At 43.6% G+C, this 21,206-nt stretch overlaps 1 protein-coding gene across 1 annotated transcript; it reads left to right on the top strand.

The window, feature by feature from the left end:
- Positions 1 to 14,508: 14,508 nt before the first annotated feature.
- chrnb4 (cholinergic receptor, nicotinic, beta 4 (neuronal)) lies at positions 14,509 to 20,103 on the top strand. The gene is made up of 6 exons (XM_084681651.1): positions 14,509 to 14,554; positions 16,658 to 16,803; positions 17,565 to 17,609; positions 17,889 to 17,998; positions 18,196 to 19,261; positions 19,739 to 20,103. Exons 1-6 carry the CDS (start codon positions 14,509 to 14,511, stop codon positions 19,901 to 19,903), a joined length of 1,578 nt encoding a protein of 525 aa, XP_084537777.1. The 3' UTR covers positions 19,904 to 20,103.
- Positions 20,104 to 21,206: the final 1,103 nt, after the last annotated feature.

The following is a 21,206-nucleotide window of genomic DNA, read 5'->3' on the forward strand; positions in this document are numbered from 1 at the left end:
ACAATCTTTCTGCACTAATGCAGATTTAAAGGGACGTCTTCCAGTGAGTAATGACTGTGAATGGGGTTATGGCATAATTGCCATGGCATTTTTCCACATGAATAGGGATTTCAATGCAGACAAGCTGTATTGAAACATTTGTCACTATTGCACCTCCCACCCTCATTCAAGACTGAATCAGCATGGTAGGCATGAGCATCACTGGCTTCTGTTTGCATGACTTTGTGCTCGCTGCATTTTGTATGTTCACATGATGGCATGACATTTTTGGTTTTGAATGATCAAAATGAAATAGAAAAAAATGGATTCTTGTTACTTAATGTGTACGTTTATGGTTTTACATCTTATCAGTTAGTTAACATTGACTGTTTTAAAGTTTTCACAAAAAAAAAACTTCTCAGTGTTTCTTTTATAGCCTGGTATGATCAAAGTCAAACCACTAGATCAAAATCATTCACCAAAATGAACTGTACTTGACTGTTTTGACGGGTTTGTGCATGAATGAAGATGGGTGGAAATACATGAATAATTCACATTAACAAACCAGGTCCTATCCCTAAATCTCATTACTACAGCCCCCCCCTGCCGTTGTCCTATTGATTTAAACAGCAATCACTAACATCATTACACATATCACACCTTTCCAATGTATATCTGCTGTACATGCACAGGCACCTTAGTACTAACTGTTGTTCTGTATTACCAATGCTACCAAATGTGTCCCAACTAAACAAGGTGTGTGAAGGTCAAGTGGTAACTGACGTTTTGGGGTAATGCGTTGGTGGCCCTGCAAAGGCCATCGTTTCACTCCAGTGCACAAAGTAATTCATTTTTTTCTGACCATACAGGAGACCAAGGTGTTGTTTCTGTCTCATAAAACCTTCTGTGGGTGGAGTGTTGAACATGAGGTATGACTAATACAGACTCCTGGTTTCATCTCATCTATTCGTCAAAATCAGATCTGTGTGTGTGTGTGTGTGATTAATGACCTTAAGAGGTCCGAGTGTTTGTCAGACCACCGCAACAATAATTCACTTTGAGCAGAATGCAGAATTAGAATAGGTTTTATGGGTCTGCTGAGACAGTCGTCCAGTTTTTAAAGCATTTTTTTTTTCTTCTTATAAGTAGCATTACAATTTTAATCATATTTTTCTTCTTCTCAACATTAACCCTGTTTTATTATGGAGAATAGAGCAGCACTACAGTGACTTGGAAAAACACATCATAAATCTATGATTTTGCTATTTCTTTTTGTCATGCTCTGCTACTTGCTCGCAGTGGCATTTAATATTGGCCCATATATCTATTAAACAGAATAATACCAGAAAATTGACCTACCAAACTCAATTTAATTATGACCTTTCCTTCTGCTGTTGATATTTGTTATTTTCATATAAATCATGGACAAAGTATTTATTTCTCTATTGCCATTAATAGTCCATCACCTACATACAAGCATTCATTTTGAAATACTTTGAAAGAGAAAACATTGATTTGCATTCCCAAGTACAGTTTTCATTGTGTATCAAAAAGAGAATAAATTGAGTAGAGAATTCCTCATTCTCATGGTCAACACTCATACTATAGCTCTGTCATTTTCCACCGTCCTTTTGATGCGAAGTCCAAGAGCTGTTTAACCTGAGCTGCGCTTACCAGGGGCGACTTTCAGTGGCAGGTCAAATCAATAACATCTACTCCTTGTTACCGGGTAATTACTTACCATCGATTGCAGAGAGCACATGGGCATTCAGGAGCAAGGCTTACCCTGTTTCTGAGTTTATGACAAGGATATAATGTTGCAGAATGAAACAGCCACATAAGCCTCTGCTCAAAACAGTTAACCTTCTTGAATTTTCTCTCCTGATGACTCTTGTAATGACTGCGAGAACAACTCTGTAAACTAATAGACAGGTTTAGCTTCCTCTTTTCTCCGTCCCTGTGTGTAATACATCACTTATACCTCCATTAACAATGATGTGCCAGGTGGGCCTGTTACCAATCTTTTTGAAGGTTGAGTCAGGAAGGGGAAATAGAGCTTGGACAGCGTGAAATAAACATCTATGTTTAAATGGTGATTGTCCTTTCAGACTTGTTTTATGATTGAAGAGCTGACCTGGAGTTTGTCAGGCGGATGCGTCTGTACAGCTTAATAAAGAGGCAGATTGCTGTTGTCTGTTATGATTTATCTTGTGCCGCTGTCCTGCCTCTGTCCTGTACCCAATAGCTGAAGTAAAGTTAATTAAAGAGGCAGAGGCTCGTTTTCACCCTGGACAGGGGAAGCAAATCACACCCCAGCATTTACTGTCTTTATTATTACTTTATGACAGAGCCCAGCTATGCTAGAGAAGGCCCTGCCATTTCAGCTCAAAGTACAGCCTTTACCATTAGCTTGAAGGCTAATACAAAGGCCTATACAAATACTGGTTGATTGTTGTCGTATGTGTTCTTAATCTAATTAAAGGGCAGTTTGCGATCAGGAGCCGGCAGCTTTCTTGATGAACCACTAATGGCCTTGGTAGTCTCACTAAGTGAGATTAATAATGTGGACAAACTGCCATGTTGGCATACTAGGCCTATACATTGCAACCCAGGACACTGTTTCATGGCTACTTAAACTCACTTGTCTGCTAATGTTCACTTAATCAGACAGGTTTACCATGTCAAATGCAGGAAGATCAGACAGCACTTCGGTCTTATAGAGTTGCGGCAGTAGAATTTCTCTCCGCCTACTTTGGGGTGTTCCGAGGTCCAACTGAGTGGCAGAAGCCATCTTTCAATTCTCAGTCTTAATTGCCGTTGCACGTCCTGCTGACTCACCACATATACAGGTGTAGTTTGTCACAGCAGACAGCACCATTCCCTACTGCAAGGAGGAACAAGATCCAATTTTCTTTTGGGGAACGGTGAGAATACATCTCTCAGGGAGAAGCAGCAAGCGGCGTCTTCCTCCAGCACATACAGTACTGTACACACATGGTATCCAGCATCCTGGCCCCCGCGGGCTGGGAACCGCACCACTCTTGCATCGCCCGGCTGGGTGATCGAGATGGCAGCTCATTTACAAAGAGGCTCCCTATCTCTCATCCTCAGTGGGCCCAGCACCACCACTGGGCCTGCATGAAGGACTGTACATCACCAGGCCGGAAATTTATGGAAATTAACCAAAGGGGAGACGCTGCCCTTTACGCTGTGCAATTAGTTTAATGTCACATTATACATGCAAGACATTGACCTTGAAAGTTAATATTTTACTGCAAAGCATGTATTACATGGATATCAATTCAGCACATTGACTTGACGGTGTGAATAACTGTTGAGAAGTGGAATACATTACAAGATACTATCTGTTTATAATATTGTTAAATAGGACCCTAAACTCTTAGCATTGAAGACATTCTCACTCTCTCTCTGTGTATTACAAAGCTCATTCTGTTTGGCATAGATCTCCTCTCACAAAACATAATCTGAATGCTTTAGTTGTGGTACAAAATCCTTCTGCAACAAAAGGGTTAAGGGTCCACCTTGGTGGTCGAATAAAGCTTTTAGAATTCCAGCATCTGTGTCTTAAGATGCCAGCTCTATGGCTCCACAGGTACTGTAGAGTAACAGGAAAGCAGTTCTCATCTGGCTTCTAGCATATTTTAGATGGATGTCCATATTATTTGGCAAGGAGTGACACGGTAAAACGGTTGAAAGCCATTTCCGACAGTTTTGCACCTCACCTTTTGAACCAGGATCGAATGGATGAAAGGAGAACATGACAGTGGCAATTCACTTTGCTGAGAGAAAACACTGAATTAAAACAGAATCGTGGAGAGAGGTGAGTTATGTTACTGTCAACTCACTTTTATGTCACCCTTTAGGCCTAGCAGTCATTTTACCATCTGCTACCAATAACTTTTATCCTGGTTAATTAAGTTCATGATATTGGCTATTTAACACTACAATGATTATTCGCCATATATTTGTTACTGTCAGGTTGTGAGGTGGAGTAGGACCCAAATGCAAGCAGACAAAGGGTATGCTAAGACAAAGACTGGACACCAACAGGAACCTAAATACACAGAAACAAACAAGACACAGGTGAACACAATGAAACTGACGAGAACTGAACGAGACACAGGTGACGACAATGACAGGGAAACACTAGGACAGGGCAAAACCAAAAACAATAAGGGGGGCCACGGCTGTGGCCGTGACAGTTACCTCCGTTTGTCTTGCTGAAACCATTGCTGTATACTGATAGAAGCAATTGGCGCCATTCTCATCATAGGTAATACTGGTAAATAGACTGTATGTCGTCAGTGAATTTGGATGTTACCGGGTGTAAGAGAGACAGTGAGTCATGTAACATCGACCTTTGATGGAGTTCGGCCCATCTGTATCTAAAAGTTGGGAAACACATCAAACCATTTCAGGAAAAATTGCTGAAGCAATACGACGAATCTGCATCTTCCTTTCACATTTCTTGATCTACTGTAATTGAAAACATGAATGGATGCACAGTTCCAGGTGAACATGAAATGCAGGAACAGAGCTGGTATCACTAAGCACTAAAAAAGGACTTGGCATAGATAGTAAGTGTATGCGTTTTGTCCACAGTCCAAGTAATTGTTCATTGACATGAATCACCCTTTTTTCAGATTGGAAAGAAAAAACTTTGTTATGACAACCCAATAAAGAATTGCTGTAAAGCACAAAAAACACATCTACATCAATTCATTCATAGTTTGAACCATTGTGAGTTGTTTAGAAGTAAAGAAGGTTAACATTTCATGAGAAGGTTACTGCCGAGAGTTGGCACATGAAATACCCACTCACACAATGTTCCTTTTAAAATCTGGAATCAAGGTGCTGATCCCACCACACCTCTTATAAATATGTACTTCTATATATAAAAAATGAGAGCACCTTAGAAACATAATTAGAGAAAGGAGCTACTAATCATTCACTTCACTTAAGTGCTTCTCTAAATGGCACCCCTGAGGGCCGTTACTCTGCTCAAGTACACAAGCAACGTCTAAAATGTCACCTTGAACTGTGGTGGCATCGCTAATGGTGCCCAGAGAGCGACTCCACTGTCTCAATGATGAGAAGCGTCGGGGGGTGAAGAAGGATTGTCAGTAAGAGGACAGTTTTGTTGTTATCAAAAGTATCAAGGATGAAGACAAGTATCTCGCGTGATTACTAATGCCTGTACTGAAAGATTCTGATGTAAGAGGCCATGATGAAAGGACGAGCTTGAGGGTTGAGTGTGACAGTGTATAGGCAGCGTCAATGTACTGTAAGCTTGTGAGCTTATATTGTTTTAAGGCATGCATCGCCACATAGATATATAGGGAGATAGCTCTCCTTTATTTGTGCATAATGTATTTTTCATGAAGTCTGTAGTGTAATGAATAAATGGACCCTGTTCTGCAAGTCAAATTGGATAACTGTTATCTGTGGATCCGTATGGTGGGCTCTGCTGCTCTGCAAGCTCCTCTAACCACGTCAACTACAGCCTAATCGCATTTCCGCCAAAGTCCATTTACTCTCAGGACCTGGGCGGTCCGGTCAGGAATGGGCTGTGCTTGGGTGGGGAGAACGCGGGGGTGCTCTGAGAGAGTTAAGGGTGGTTTGAGAGGAGAGCAGCATTGCCTATCTATCAGCTGTAATGTTAATGCAGTTTACCGGGCCAGGCAGAGGCCCTGACAGGCTGACAATGGGGAAAGGAGGCCCTGCCTAAATCAATTAGCTAAGAGGACAAATATAATCTAAATCATAGCCTGCGCAGCCCAAGGCAGCGGCGTTGCAAATGAGAGGAGCAGGCGGAGAAGAGTGCTTACTCAGGCCCGGCTGTAGAGTTATGATCGCAGTGCTGACAGTCAAACGTACCGCCTCCTGCAGCTTCAGACGCCCGGGAGCAGAGGATGTGGAACAGGAGCCAACTTGAAGGATCAAACTGTGTGTAAACCGGTCACCCTGTCAATCACAGTGTTGTTAATGTCTACTGCAGTAGGGCTTCATAGAACAGCAGCAGTGAAAAGGCAGGGAGATGTGGACAGTGGCACAACTCCCATTAAAGTATTTTTACAAAGCTAAGGTTTTCGGGGAGACTGTTTTATTTATTTATCTGATACAGCAAATTCAGTTTCCATGTGCAAACAAAGCACTCTTTGGACACACATTATTGCCTTAATGTTGAGGAAAATCAGCCACTACCTACACAAGTTAACCTACATAAAGTTTCAAAGACAATTAAAGCTTTTGTTTTTGTGTAGTTTGACCAAGTTGCAGAGGGTATGTGGAGAAGGGGGTTACATACTCTATAATGATGATAGGCTGGAGCATATGGTGGCTGTGCTGGAAAGCTCTATGTGGCAGATATCATTTTCCGCCTATAACAAAGATCGCAGCGGAGACTTTGAGGAGGAGAAGGCCATTCTGCTGGGTCCCGGGGGCAGTGGATTACCATCTGGAGCCCCGAGAGCCTTGACACATCCAATTTACCTCTACCTGTGACTGATCCGACACCTGTCCACACAGCACTCAGGGCCACAGACTAGGGAGCGCCGTCGCTATCAAAACTGACAAGAAACGCTCATAAACTGGGTCCAGAAGTCTTTAAAGTAGAGCATGTTCACTGAGAAAAGACACCATCATTTTACCCTTTTAGGGATATTCATCAGCTTCCTGTTTCTGTTTTTCTCCCTGTGCTGTTTAAGCTTTCCTTGTAGCCCTATATTCTGTGATGAACATGAACCACTCTTCAAAAGTAATTTAAGTTGAGGAAATTGTCATGGATAGATAGTGCCCGGAGTTTCATTCTATTAATCTAAGTGGATGGCTGGATTACACATCCAAGACAAATATTTAAATTGCTCGGCCCCAAAGGGGTCGCATTCTTTAACTACATACTTGGATGTCATCCAGGTGGGCTGAGTGCACAGGCAGGTAATTCACCTCCGGATGGGCAGGGCAGGGTATGAGATGACAAGACTCAAAAAAACACAAAAACTCAAGCAAAGCCTAAATCAAACAGTTTTAATACCATCACACTCAATGAGTGATCAATTAGTTCAGGATGAATTATTGTCCCTATTGTAACAGCAATTGAGAGAGGGCTACGCACAATTAAATGCACTTTCATGGTGGAAAAGTCTAACACCTAATATGAATTGATACAGGTACATAATTGATACATAATTAGAAATCTCTCCATTAAAGACGGCAAAGTAATACAAATTACACTTGGTACAAACAATTCCTAACAAAGACGCCCTTCGGTGTCATACAATTTCAGCCTAAAGTCTGGATGCCTGACTTACAAAAGATTGTGTCTGTTATTTATATTTGCAGCAACAGTTTTTCTTGTCTTTGTATCAACTTTACTTGACTCTACTGCACTCTATTCTGTTCTGCTCATCTACGGCCTATCCAGATTCCAAACTATATCATCTGGCCCAAGTCTGCATTTAAATCCCATTCTCGTGACTGTCTATGTTACGGTATTTGAAGGAATGAAGAGGCAAATGCAGATTTGATGGTTCTTTTAATAAACCACAAAGGAATATCAACAACTGAGGCACATAACTCAGAATAACAAAAAATATCTGACAAAAGATAAGCCAGGAAAGGGTAACGCATAATAACAGACAACCAAGTAACAGAAAAACCCAGGAGTTATATACTCCACTAACGAGAATTAGAAACAGGTGAACAAAAACACGTGCAATAGCACGTCATCAGTACTGGACAGTGGCGCCACTAGTACTCTGGTGAGTCTGAGCGTAGACGTGGAGTTGCTGGTCGAGACGTAAGTCTGTGTGGTCTCCTAGTTACTGTGGCTTTGAAGCCCATTCCTCCTCAACCCCTCCACCCATTCCCTAGAGGGGGCTCATGGGTAATACGGAGGACAAATTCAATCACAGATATGTGAAACACTGTCCAGATGATGTCACTGACTCTCACTGACCTCATGCTCTTGCGAATTGTAAACAAAGGGGTGAAATGATGCTGTTGCCTCCTGTTCATTATGCCTGTGGTCGGTCACACAATCACGATCACAAAGTCGTTTTAATCCACATCATCTTTTTCCTCACTGGTCTCAGGTCCAATAGGCAGAATAGTAAACGTACCCCGGCCTGTAGTCTTACACCCAGAAAATAATGAATCTATCCAGACAATTATTCACTATTTCCAGACTGATGGAAACTGTTCGAGCATCATAGGTCAAGAGTAATATATGTATGATGTATATCTCCTCATCATAGAAATGTTTCACTTCTGTAAATCTTTGATTAGGACCTAATTAAATTGATGCCCCTTAGGAAATTTGCACCCAGCTTCCCCAATCACAATGTCTTTGTTCATGAAAAGAAAGGGGAATTAAGAAAGTGCAGATACAAGCAAAAATCAATTAGGCGATTCCAGCTTTTCATAAAAACCCAGTTTTTTCTCACTTGAAAGTTAAGCATATCAGAGATCTACCAGGCTTTAAATTTCTGCTCAAACTCTCATGGATCATCCACACATTAGAAAATTGTCATTTGCTCATAGGGGGCATTGATCGCCACACCTAGTGCATTCCCTCTGAAGCAATGGGCAGACCCCAAATGTTCTGTGGCACTACACGTTTGACACGTATCAAAACCTTCAAGGCCTTTAAACCACTCCCTCACACCTTAGCTCAGTCCCTGGCAGGTCATTTCCATGTCCAGCCATGACACCCATTGATTAGATCTACCCAGATTTGACCTCACAATGAGTCCCCAGAGAGGGATAGCTTTCTGGGTTTAATTAGCCCAAAGTTTAGTCCTTCCAGCTCCAGCATCACCATCTTTGCCTGGGAGATGTCTGTTTCAATCTATCTGTCTAGCTATGGGATTATGCACCAACCATGATGAAACAGCCTCATCCCAAGATGGGGGGTTAAATCATCATACTGTTTTGGGCATACTGTTTTCTTTTTTTTTTTACCGATTTGTCTCATGCAGCATTTTTAAGCATTGGATTTAAGAAGCCTGTCATTTCCTGTCAGGTCATCACAGTGTGTTTATTCACAGCTGGGGGGGGGGGGGGGATGAAGAGCAATGAAGCAATGAAGAGCACTCTGCCGTTCTAAGTCCTATTCAACGCTTCCACCAATCCTTTGCCTGCTTTTCTGTGCGACTGAGAGAAAGGGCCACTTGTTATTCTCACACAAACCACCCTGACCCTTCATGCTCTATGGCTGTGGGTGTTTGTCTGCGCCAAATGAGGATAACCCCACTTATTTTTAGCTTTCTTTGTGTACAGGTTCAACAATATATATTTAGTTGGAGGAGGGGGGGGGGGGTGGAGGACATAAACTGTCATTACAGTGCTTATGAAATACATTCTCAAATGAATTTTATTGAAATGGTCAGTACCTCCAAAGTCTTCTCCGTGTCCAAAACAACACACATGCATCATTTATAGAGAGCCTTTCGTATGCCCTTGTTCTGTCTCCCTGTCTACACTCTCAGACACACCCTTCTAAACACATTAAGACCTCATCTGGGCAGACCAGATTGATTCCAGACAGCCATGATTGGAGGATGGCTGTCAGTAAAATAGAGCTCATGAACAACACGGTGAGTGACAAATTAAATCAATTTTACAGGCCTGTTAATGTCAAGGACCAGTAAGGTATACAGGTTTTTTCCCATCATTCAAGGAAATGGACAGAACCTCACACACACACACACAGGCACACACACACACCATGTATCAAACCTTCTTTTTATTGACATGTTTACAATCCACATTGCCATGGATCTATTTGCATAGCCAGCAGCAAATGAGACCTTTAAATACATTACATACCGTACAATGCTTGTAAAAAAAAACTGCAACTTCAAGAACAGTTCAGGAAACAGGTGACATTTGATCCAGTTTCCACAGCCCTATGGGGTAACATGTCTATGGTGGTCAGTTGATAAGTAGGTGTGCATGTCATTTTCCACTGCTTTGATAAGGAACATTCTCTCTTTAATGATTTCAATGTCCTTGAGATTCATGTGCCGTAGAACAAGAAGCCATCATTATCCCAAATGAGTTTAGTGATTCCTAATGAATCTCCCTCATGTGCTTGTCAGCCTGATATGGCTGTGGTACGTGACGGTGAGACAACCAAGACTGGTCTCTCTCTCTCTCTCTCTCTCTCTCTCTCTCTCTCTCTCTCTCTCTCTCTCTCTCTCTCTCTCTCTCTCTCTCTCTCTCTCTCTCTCTCTCTCTCTGTCTCTGTCTCTCTGTCTCTCTGTCTCTGTCTCTCTGTCTCTCTGTCTCTGTCTCTCTCTGTCTGTCTGTCTCTCTCTCTCTGTCTCTCTGTCTCTCTGTCTCTCTGTCTCTCTGTCTCTGTCTCTCTCTGTTTCTCTGTTTCTCTGTTTCTCTGTTTCTCTCTCTCTCTCTCTCTCTCTCTCTCTCTCTCTCTCTCTCTCTCTCTGTCTCTGTCTCTGTCTCTGTGTCTCTGTCTCTCTCTCTCTGTCTCTGTTTATCTGTCTCTGTCTCTGTCTCTCTCCCCCCTCTCTCTCTCTCTCTCTCTCTCTCTCTCCCTCTCTCTCCCTTCCTCCCCCCCCCTCTCTCTACTACACCTTCAATATTTCCCTTTCCTTGCTCTCTTTTTCTTTCAATTCAAACCATTGTAACTTCCACCCTGAGGGCTGAGGTAGCTATCATTTGCTATGAAGAAAAGCCCTTTTTCCCCATTTTTCTTTGGCTCCTTAACACTCACATACACTTTTCAATCATCTAGTTTGAAAGCCACCAGGCCTTCAACTGTAAATCCTCTTTGTGGCAGTTCACTTCACAGAAGCCTTTGATGGCAGGGACTAAAGAAGGTTTTCCATAGATGACCGTGAACATTATTTCATCCTCTGGGAGTCTCTCTCTAAATCAGCCTTCCAGGGAAGGGAGGATCAGGGACAGCCTGAACCCATCGATCCCCTCAGGGATTTGTGGACAGTGCCTCGAGGCAGGTGTAGGTTTATGTACAGAACAGCAGAGCTGTAAGAAATGACACCAGAGAGCTCAAGTCATCAAGCTACGGCTGAGGGCCACTCCCAGCGATATATACCACTGCGGGTATCCCACTAGGCTCCCTCTTTAGACCATTCATTTTTTCTTAGTAACTCTCCTTGTGTGAAAGACTGGGTAATGGATTCCTGACTCCAGGCTTGGTCACACCTTCCTGTCCATCACTGAGGAGTCCATGACTGTCCTGTAGGGTCTAACACTTTACCTGCGCACATACACACCATAGTGGGCATGGACACAGAAATCCCACTAACTACAGAGGTGTTGACACTTGCCAATGAAAGGATTTAGTGTCTTATAAACTTAGCTCCGTTAATGTGCTACCTAGAACCAAAATCTGTTTAGTTTTTCATCTAAATACTTTCAGACAGACATTGATTGACAGATCATCTCTACACAAACACGCACACACAGACAGATACCCACACTCTCTTGTGACACACGTTACAATAATAGTGAAACACCCTGCAGAGCTGTGAGATGGGTATCCCTCTGCCGGCGATGGAAGGAGACTGATCAATACCATCACATATGGCTGGAGTCTGGGCTAGAGGAGCCAAGCACTCCAGGTAATGAACTGCCTGTGTGATATACTCACAGGGTGGGACTGCAGCTGCCCGCGCTATACACGGCCGTGCTACAGAAGCAATTCGTTGATTAGTCATTTCTCTTCCATCATGCTTCCCAGCACAAAAGACAAATCACCTGTCCACACCGTCCCTCGACACACATGCATCCCTCACCCTCGGCCTGGTCATCACAAGCCCATACGACTCCTCATGCATCGCCTCAGGATAACACTGAGCAATCTGTCAAAGCAATCCACCACTCAGTGACTGTCAATGACTATCTGTTGAGCCATGTGTCACATGAAAAGAGATGCATCTTTAGCAGGGGAAGAATTTGAGTTGAGGCTTGGGTAATGAGGTTTTCTCTACAGCTTGCTTCCCTGGCTGGCCTTTCTCCCATGTTTGATGAGAAGGGTTCAAGGATGGGAGCCAAGGCTATGGATTTGGTTAACTCAGGGAGGACCCAGAGAGCTCCAGCACAGATGTGCCAAACCCTCATCATCACAGCGACCTCAGAAAGGGCTGGACATGTACATTTTACCCCCCCCACATCATGTTAGGCCATGGCCAAAAACCAGTTTAACAAAGAGTCATAAAGGAACCATCCAGTGAGGAGATACAGAATCAAATGGCATACATACAGATCTAATTGTACACATTTCTTGACCAGTGACCAGTGTCTGACTGGGATCACTAGGAACAAACTTTAAACCAGGGGTTATCATCACTTTAGTACACAGCAATGCCAAAACAAGGGCAAATAGAAGATAATATGAACAAATCATGGTAATATTTTCACTGTGACAAGGAAGACAACTTCAGCCTCTTTTCAGGCAAAGGTAGAGGAAAAGGAAAAGGATAGAAATGTGTGGATTGACAACTTGGGAGGGAAGCATTGGCTTGAATCCAGAGTGTACAAGCACTGATTAAATACTGCTGAGATAGAACATTTTGCATCATGTGTCTCTCTAGATTGTCATCAGTGAAGAAATATGGAGACATTTGTACTTATTTGGTACAGGCTTCCAAATAGGCTGTTGGAATTTTCATATTGCTGAGGCAAACGGTCTATGAGGACTTTTTCTTTATTGCTGCCTCCAAAGGTACAGAAGAACTTTAATACCCAACATGTTCTCTGTACATCTCAGTCTGTGCATAGTAAAGCTATATTGAAAGCTGAAGGCTCACACACGACCAACAGACATACAATGATACATGATAACAAACTGCCAGTTGCATATACAGATACTTCTTTAGTTTGTCTACAACTCATCATAAAAAACTGTGTTTATGTATGATTGATAATATTCCTTGAGGGTTTAGGTTGGTTGAGGGGCAGTTCTATGGGCGTATGTGAAGCCCTCTGTAACATGCTTGTGTGTAAAAAGGGCTATACAAATACATTTAATTTGATATAATTGATAATAAGAGTGGATGTTTGCAAGAAGTTCTTTGCCTTTTTCAAGTGTGTTTAATACTTCATTGGACATAATGATAATGGCTGTTTAAGCAGTGAGCAGACAATAAATCTCCCTTGCTGAGATTGTACTGTCATGAGCTTGACTGGAATTCACTCCTGTAAATCTCTCCTATCCACCTGCAAAATCTTATTTATCACCAACTGGACCTTGCAAATGTCTTTACAAAACCCACGAGACTTCACCAGATGACCACAGATCAGCCATGGTAGCCAGCCATGATGAGTTGCAGGAATCAAATAATGGTAATTGATGTATTGATCAGACTGGAGCACTCATGTCAGGATAGCATGTGGACAGAGAGTGCCTGGTTTGTCCATATCAGGTTCATTCTTTTTAGGTTGATATCTTGTAGATCTCTGTTGGGGAGATAACTATGTCTTCTCTAAAATATCCGACGCTATCCTATGTGTGTGTGAGAGAGAAAGAGAGAGAGAGAGAGAGAGAGAGAGAGAGAGAGAGAGAGAGAGAGAGAGAGAGGGGGGGGAGGAGTAGGCCCCCTGAAGGATGGACAGAGACTGACAGACCTCCAGACAGAAATATGTTAGTTAACTTGTGGTAGTTGGATGTATGTGTGTGTGTGTGTGGTTGGGAGGGGGGGGAAGGTGGCATGTAGGGGACAGAGAGATAAATGGAGGTCAGACCAAGTGCATTGACCTTATCCTCAGAGTCACCGAGCTGTTGGTTAATGGAAGCACTCTCAAACCATCTGGTTAGAACACACACCAGTTCACCTCAGCATTCACACAATACACTAATGAAACCTGTCATGAAGGGCTCAGAAAGCCTGACTGTTTGTCTGTTGCCCGCAACTTAGCAGACTAACATTTTCAGTTGTAAGACCACATTTGCCTTGAATTAGCAAAACATGTTCAAATTGGCAGAACAATTGTTTGACATTACATGGGGAAGAGCTTGACACCGTGGCACTCCACACTGCATGTTATAATGGACAGATATAATGGACAGATAATGGACTGAATATCAGATCATGAATCGTCCGTAGTCAAAACAAAATAAGGTCTTCATAGTTACTTATTTAATTTAGAATATTTAGAGTGTATAAAACAATTTGATGTGGAAAAACATCTTTCAAGGCTTAAAAGGAGTATCTATGCGCATACAATGGGATAGTGTTGCCAATATTACCGCGGATTACAAGCGAACCGCACGGGACAATTGTATGCTTTATCCCCACGGTTCGATAAAGCTGACCCCCGATCTACACGACTTTTAAAGAAGAATCTTGTTCCAAGTAGCGCTGCAGGCAGTGTCCGTTAACACAAACATTTGCGCTCGTAGAGGAGGCTACAAACTCATGGAGCCTTACAGGAGTTCGGCGTGCTCGATGAGAGCGTTAGATTTTGTATCTTTCTAGAGTTTGCAATTAAGGATACACGGATGGACCATTTGTCACCGCCAAAATGACTTGGACTCTGCTAATCGTTTATTTTCTCACATTAATTCTATGTAAGTATGTATGTCTTGTGGGAAATGTTTGGTAGAAGTCTGATATTTCTAGTTGTATGGAAATTATAAGGTATATCATTTATGGACTTCACAGCATGCGTACGCTTATTTGTATTAAAGTCCCTAATTTCTGAATGCTTTCACTTCAATGTAGACAAATATATTCTCGATTAGGGTTATTTAACAATTCAGTATACACATTTGGGACAGTAAGGTTGAACGTGGTGTTCTAAAATGCTTTAAGTGCTTGCATTATTCTGTCACTCGATTTTGTCTATTATGTACATTTTTGAATAACAGTGCATGTATTTTCTCGGTCACAAGCTGCGGGTTGGACCGGTGGATAAGCTACTAAACAGGGGGACATGCTGAATGTAACGTTATTTTGCATGAAATAGATATAACGTCACGGCCAAAGTAATGCATAGCTGCCTGTTAACATAATCCGTTCGTCCAGTTTTAGTTTTTGAGTAAAACCCTCCGTACTACGCTGCCGTGGTGTTGCCAATTGGCCTCCAGATTGCCTGGGCCAGGGACAATTCTCGGTTGTTAAATGTCAAAATCTTGTAATCGACAATAACTAGTTTGCTCCCTGGGGTAAAACTCACGAGACTAAAGACACAGTACTTTGCTGGAAGTTTTACATGCAAAGCTTAATGTCCCATCTAGTCATCATCCTTGTTGTAATCTCTACGAAGTGTTTAAAGTGTCAGTATACTGACCAAGTCAGCTGCTGATTCAGCCAATGCATCAAAACAGTTGTCCTCCCCTGTCACTCAACCCAAGAGTCAAAACAATCCTTTAAACTGCTATTATTAAAAGGAATTGCTCTTTTAGGGCATTCACACGCACGCACACACACGCACAGCAGGTAGTGATTACTAGTTTGTTTAGCCTGCCTCCCTCACTTGGCAGTGCCCTTCACCTCTGGGTACAGCATGATTTGTTTGACGGTGGTCTCCCAGAGCTTTGACAACATGCCATCTGTTAAAGGCAGCCCAAGCAAGACAGATGATGGGGGCAGGATGGCAGACATGGCAGCGGGCAACAGCCCTCGGAGACACCTGTCATACAAAGCACACCTCTCTCTCCTCCATGGATCTGGGCCCACCCCTGGTGATAATACACAGGGTTTGGGAAAAAACGGCACGTTAGTGATGCACACCAACTTGCCTGACACACTATGGTTTAGAGATCAACAACTGAACTGCATACTGTCTCCTCTCTTACACTACAGGCTTATTTGCTTATTTGCCTTAAAAGCAATTTCTCCTGCAGGGGCACTTCACTAGCATTGCCCCCCCCCCCCCTTCCCCTGCCAATGTATTTTCTCTGGGTGAACCCAGGCTACTCCTTCCTGCTGTGTCAGAGCAGCCGTTACTTGAGGAGGGGTGAGATGGACAAAGGGGTGTGGAGAGAAGTGGGAACCTTACAGCATCCATGTGGACCCCGTCCTTCAAAGTTTCAGATGGGAGATGCCGATTAGGTCACCCACCCGCTCGCCCACACAAACACATACACACCTGACTTGGCTATTTATCACAACATTGGGGGTGTTACTTATGTGTCGATATTTACCCCACACAAGAGCAAAGATGGTTGATATGGACTCAGACAAATAAACCACAAGTTAAATTAACACTGCAGAAAGAAATCTTCTTTCAATCCAGAACTCAATAATTATATATTTTATATCTCCCAAATAAAGACCCAGCCTGGCTCTCTTTCAGTCCTCAGGGTCTTGTATACCTGATTATGCAGTTAGTGAGTTGTGCTCCAGTCCTCCATGCTCATGGAAACAGGAAGTATAGCTGTGAAAGCTCTCCTTACCTTTGTGTTGGAGGGGCTACCGGGTGTTGGTTGACACAGGAACAGATGGGAGAGTGCTGTTTCAGCAACTATTCCTTGTGTTGTGCAGTAAAACATGCTCCATGAAACAGCATAAAAATGTAGACATAGGAGCACGACCATTAAATAAGTGACTAAACCAACATGGCCTATAAGTCTCCCTTAATACAGGGGCCAGTGGGGTAACCATGAAGCGATAAAGTATCAAGGGTAACTATCTATATCCTGTTACTGAAGTTGTTGTTGGATTCTCAGGTGGCAGCTGTGCAGACTCAGAGGAACGCCTGATGAACTGGCTGCTGGGAAAGGATCGTTACAACAAGCTGATCCGGCCGGCCATAAACAGAACAGAGCGTGTGACTGTTAAACTTCAGGTGTCTCTGGCCCAACTCATCAGCGTGGTACGACTGTAAACATTCCACCCTGAAACCCAACCAGGACCCAGGAGCGAGAAAATAAAGATAAAGAACGAAAGAAAAACTGAGAGAGATGCAGACAGATTAGAGAAACTAGTCAGCCCAGTTAATTACCTTCACAGATTCGACTGAGTGCCCCAAAACCTTAATGGTTGTGATGGGTAGGATGGATGTGGTTTGCAGATCTCTTTGTCTGTGTCATGTCCAGATTGAAACTTCAGCACATTGCATTAAAGGGAGCCGTAAAGCTGCTGCTGGGCTATGAGGGTGTTGGAGGATGTCCTCTGATTTACAGGGTCCTTCCTTCCCTGCTGCAGTGAAACAAAGACACCCTGTATGAGTCGTCGTAGCTGTGGTTGTGGCTGTGCTCAATGAAACTTTGGTATTGCGTTGTGTGAACTGCGTGTAATGACAATGTAATTACTTTATCATAAACTATTGAGGGAGAACAAAGAATGGTGTGTGCCCGTTTAACTGCTCGTGTTTCTGGTCAGGTCCTCTGTCCTGTACATTGTCTTTATCAAAAGGTCCAACAGTACACCACAACAAGCAAATCTGTTCCCTGTGATAGTGTTATCCATCTGAACGTTGAGTCACTAAACTAGGACATCTTTCAATGCAACACCACATCTATCACTCTCTCTTTCACAGAATTGTTTTTGTGTTACCTTGTTGTTTTTTGTACCTGTGACTTAGTAAGTGGTATGTTGTTATTGAAGGTTAAATCTCATTGCTTCCCTCCCCAGAATGAAAGAGAACAGATTATGACCACCAATGTCTGGCTCACGCAGGTAAGAATGAATCTCACGGTAAGACTCTATTTATCGCCACTTACAGAGACCACTTCATCCTTCTCCACCTCCGTACTCCTACTCCCTCAACTTGAATTAAAGCGTAGCCATGCCTCTTCCTCGGTTAATGCGGAACAAACTGGCCCTATATTTGTGCTAAGACTGTTTTCCAGTGGTGTGATAATTACGAGAGTAATTGGGAATGATCTGGTGCTGATGGATTATATAGAATGACTGCTGTCTGGCTGGCCCAACGTGACTGTGTCTGTGTCTCTCCAGCACTGGGTAGACTACAGACTGTCATGGGATCCTTCTGATTACGAAGGCATCGATAAGCTACGTATTCCCTCCAGACACATCTGGCTTCCTGATATTGTGCTGTATAACAAGTAAGCATCACCTCGCCAAATAGAACGTGGTAGAAAAGATAATTACGTTCTTGCAATTTGAGAATAACGAGCCTCTATTTTTTAAGTAATGCGTGTCATTGTAATATGGTTTTCTCGTTACTGCATAATAGGATGCTGAAATGGATTCTGTCCAATATCTAATCTTCGGTCGCACCTCTTTCCTCTCCATAACCCAGTGCTGATGGCACCTATGAGGTGACAGTGTTTACCAATGCCATTGTTCAATTCAACGGCAGCATCTTCTGGCTCCCGCCAGCTATCTACAAGAGTGCCTGCAAGATCGAAGTGAAGCACTTCCCCTTCGACCAGCAGAACTGTACCCTCAAGTTCCGCTCGTGGACGTACGACCACACGGAGATCGACCTGGTCCTGAAGTCTGAGGTGGCCAGCATGGATGACTTCACGCCCAGCGGTGAGTGGGACATCCTTGCCCTTCCGGGCAGGCGGACCGTCAACCCCCTGGACGCCACCTATGTGGACCTCACCTATGACTTCATCATCAAGAGGAAACCCTTGTTCTACACCATCAACCTCATCATCCCCTGTGTCCTCATCACCTCCCTGGCTATACTGGTGTTTTACCTGCCCTCTGACTGTGGAGAGAAGATTACGCTGTGCATCTCTGTCCTCCTGGCTCTCACTGTGTTCCTGCTCCTGATCTCCAAGATCGTCCCGCCCACCTCGCTGGACGTGCCCCTGATAGGCAAGTACCTGATGTTCACTATGGTACTGGTGACCTTCTCCATCATCACCAGTGTGTGCGTGCTCAACGTGCACCATCGCTCCCCCAGCACCCACACCATGCCCACCTGGGTCAAGCTGGTGTTCCTGGTCAAGCTGCCCGCCCTGCTCTTCATGAGGCGCCCCCAGAATAACTCGGCTCGCCAGAAGCTGCGGCTGCAGAGGCAGCTCAGGTCTCGCAGGTCCATGCTGCGTCTGGGTTACCCCGTCCCCTGCAAGACAGCCCCGGTCTTGTCCTCCTCCTCGGTCTTCCTCTCCACCGCTTCCGCCTTCTCCTCCCCAGGACACTTCAACAACAAGAATGCAGGCCCACCAGGGTTTAGCCACTCCTCCAGGAAGAAGGACGTTCGTTCCACAGAGTACCTGCCCAACGGTACCTTCCCTTCGGGCCAGGACCTCCGTCTAAGAGGCGGTTCCTACTGGGGGGCCGAGATGCAGGAGGCCGTGGATGGGGTCCGCTTCGTAGCTGATCACATGATGGGGGACGACGATGACCAGAGTGTGAGTACTCCATGTGTGAGAAACTACATGAATAACAAACTACATTTGTTTAACACCCCTGGCCTTGAAGGGATGCAGTGTAAGCAGCCTAATTAGGAGGTGTGTTAGCAGATTGGCTTTAAGGCCTGTCTGGCCCAGAAAATGGAAGCCATGGTCATCGATTGTTTACTTAAATGAATCAATAAAATAAGGATGTGACCATGCCTGAGGAATGGCCACCTTGAAACACTGCAGAGGATTGGGGTGAAAAGGTCAATAGCTATAGCGATGTACACCTCAGCAAATATCGAGCCTGTTTCTTTCCTTTTTCTCCCTCGACCTCAATCTTGAAACAAATCTTTGTTTTTCATGTGAAGGACTTTAAATTAATCATTTATCTCTATCCACAGTTCTTTCAGAGAGTCAACTTATTCAGACACGTCCTGACCTCTCTCCGTGGCTTTCTCTCGTTCCCCATCCGTCCTTCTGTGTTCCCAGGTGATTGAGGACTGGAAGTACGTGGCCATGGTGGTCGATCGAATGTTTCTGTGGATATTTATCATCGTGTGCGTCGTGGGCACCCTGGGACTGTTCCTTCAGCCTCTCTTTCAGCACCACATCGTCCCCATCCAGCCTGCTCACGCAGAGACCCCTCGTATCTGAGCCCACACGAGGGGTGGGAGGGTCAGGGGATTTGATCCAGTGGCTTACAGCAATACAAGCAACTGCAGCTTCGGTTACATTGAAGGACATGTACAGTACTTCCAAAATGACATCCATCTCCCTATGAGAAGCTCATTTTGTCTCTGTAAAGTTGAAGATGTCATGGACTATTTGTTTAACAGGACTGATGCAGGCAAGGCTCATGTTGTACTTGAGGGAAAGTAAACCGAATAATGGCTGTAATTACATTATTATGTTGAATGGCATTACCAAGTTGTTCAACTTAAAGGTGTCGTTAAAGAATGTATTAAATGGTTGTACCTTCAAGCTTTGTCAATTAGTTTGATTAACCATTGGCATCCATAAAACCTCTTCATGACATGTTAAAAGTGAAACACTCTTTGAAAATATTTTTATGCGAACATTATATGTAATATATTAATGGTTATTAAGTGAAATTATGGTGCACAAAATATGCAAGTGTAGGACAAATTCATGTCTAAACATTTCCGCTTGGTACCTGCTGCATCATTCAATGATGCATTTTGAACACAAGTGGTTGCATATAGCGTCATCTACTGGCTGCACTGAGCAGACTCGCATCCACTGACGTTTACAAGCTGTCGCTGTTTTTCAATCGCACACACATGCGCAAGCAGACGCACACGCACACGCGCCCACATACACACACACACACACGCTGAACCTTTACTACCCAATAAAGGTTGCTGAGTGGGCTCGTTAGAGATTCTGCAGACACTGTTGGTTCTGTAGTTAGCTTGATTTAAATAAACAAATACACCAACGTCTCACAGTGCCAATAACGGTTTTGTTTGGCTTCATTCTGTTTCAGTTCACAGTACAATTTACTGCTTCCCAACATCAATTTAAAGCGAGGTCTTTATTCCGTTTTCTGTCACTATACTTCATTCATGTTGTCTTCCATCAGAGAACAGGGGGCAGAACAACAAGAGGACATATTGCGTTATCACCGTTTTAATACAGGCATGTCATCAGTGAGTTAAAGCCTATTAATTAAAGCAGTGCTGTACGATACTGTTTTAGAGGGTGTTCTTGTCAAATAAGAAGAAATATTTTCATTGATGAACTGCCAGGGCCACTTTTGTCAGATTGGTTTCCTGTCACTTCAGATTCTAATGACAAGGCAAACTCTGTTCTAGAGATATGCAGGATCATTGGGCCTGGAGGTTTATTACTAAACATTAGAACTCTGTACGTCGCCAACCATCGCTTAGGGCAGTGGTTCTCAATCCTGGTCCTTATGCCCCCCTGTCCTGCATAT

The sequence above is a fragment of the Hypomesus nipponensis genome, chromosome 19 (assembly GCF_054491055.1).
Source record: "Hypomesus nipponensis isolate SF chromosome 19, ASM5449105v1, whole genome shotgun sequence".
NCBI classification, from domain to species: Eukaryota; Metazoa; Chordata; class Actinopteri; order Osmeriformes; family Osmeridae; genus Hypomesus; species Hypomesus nipponensis.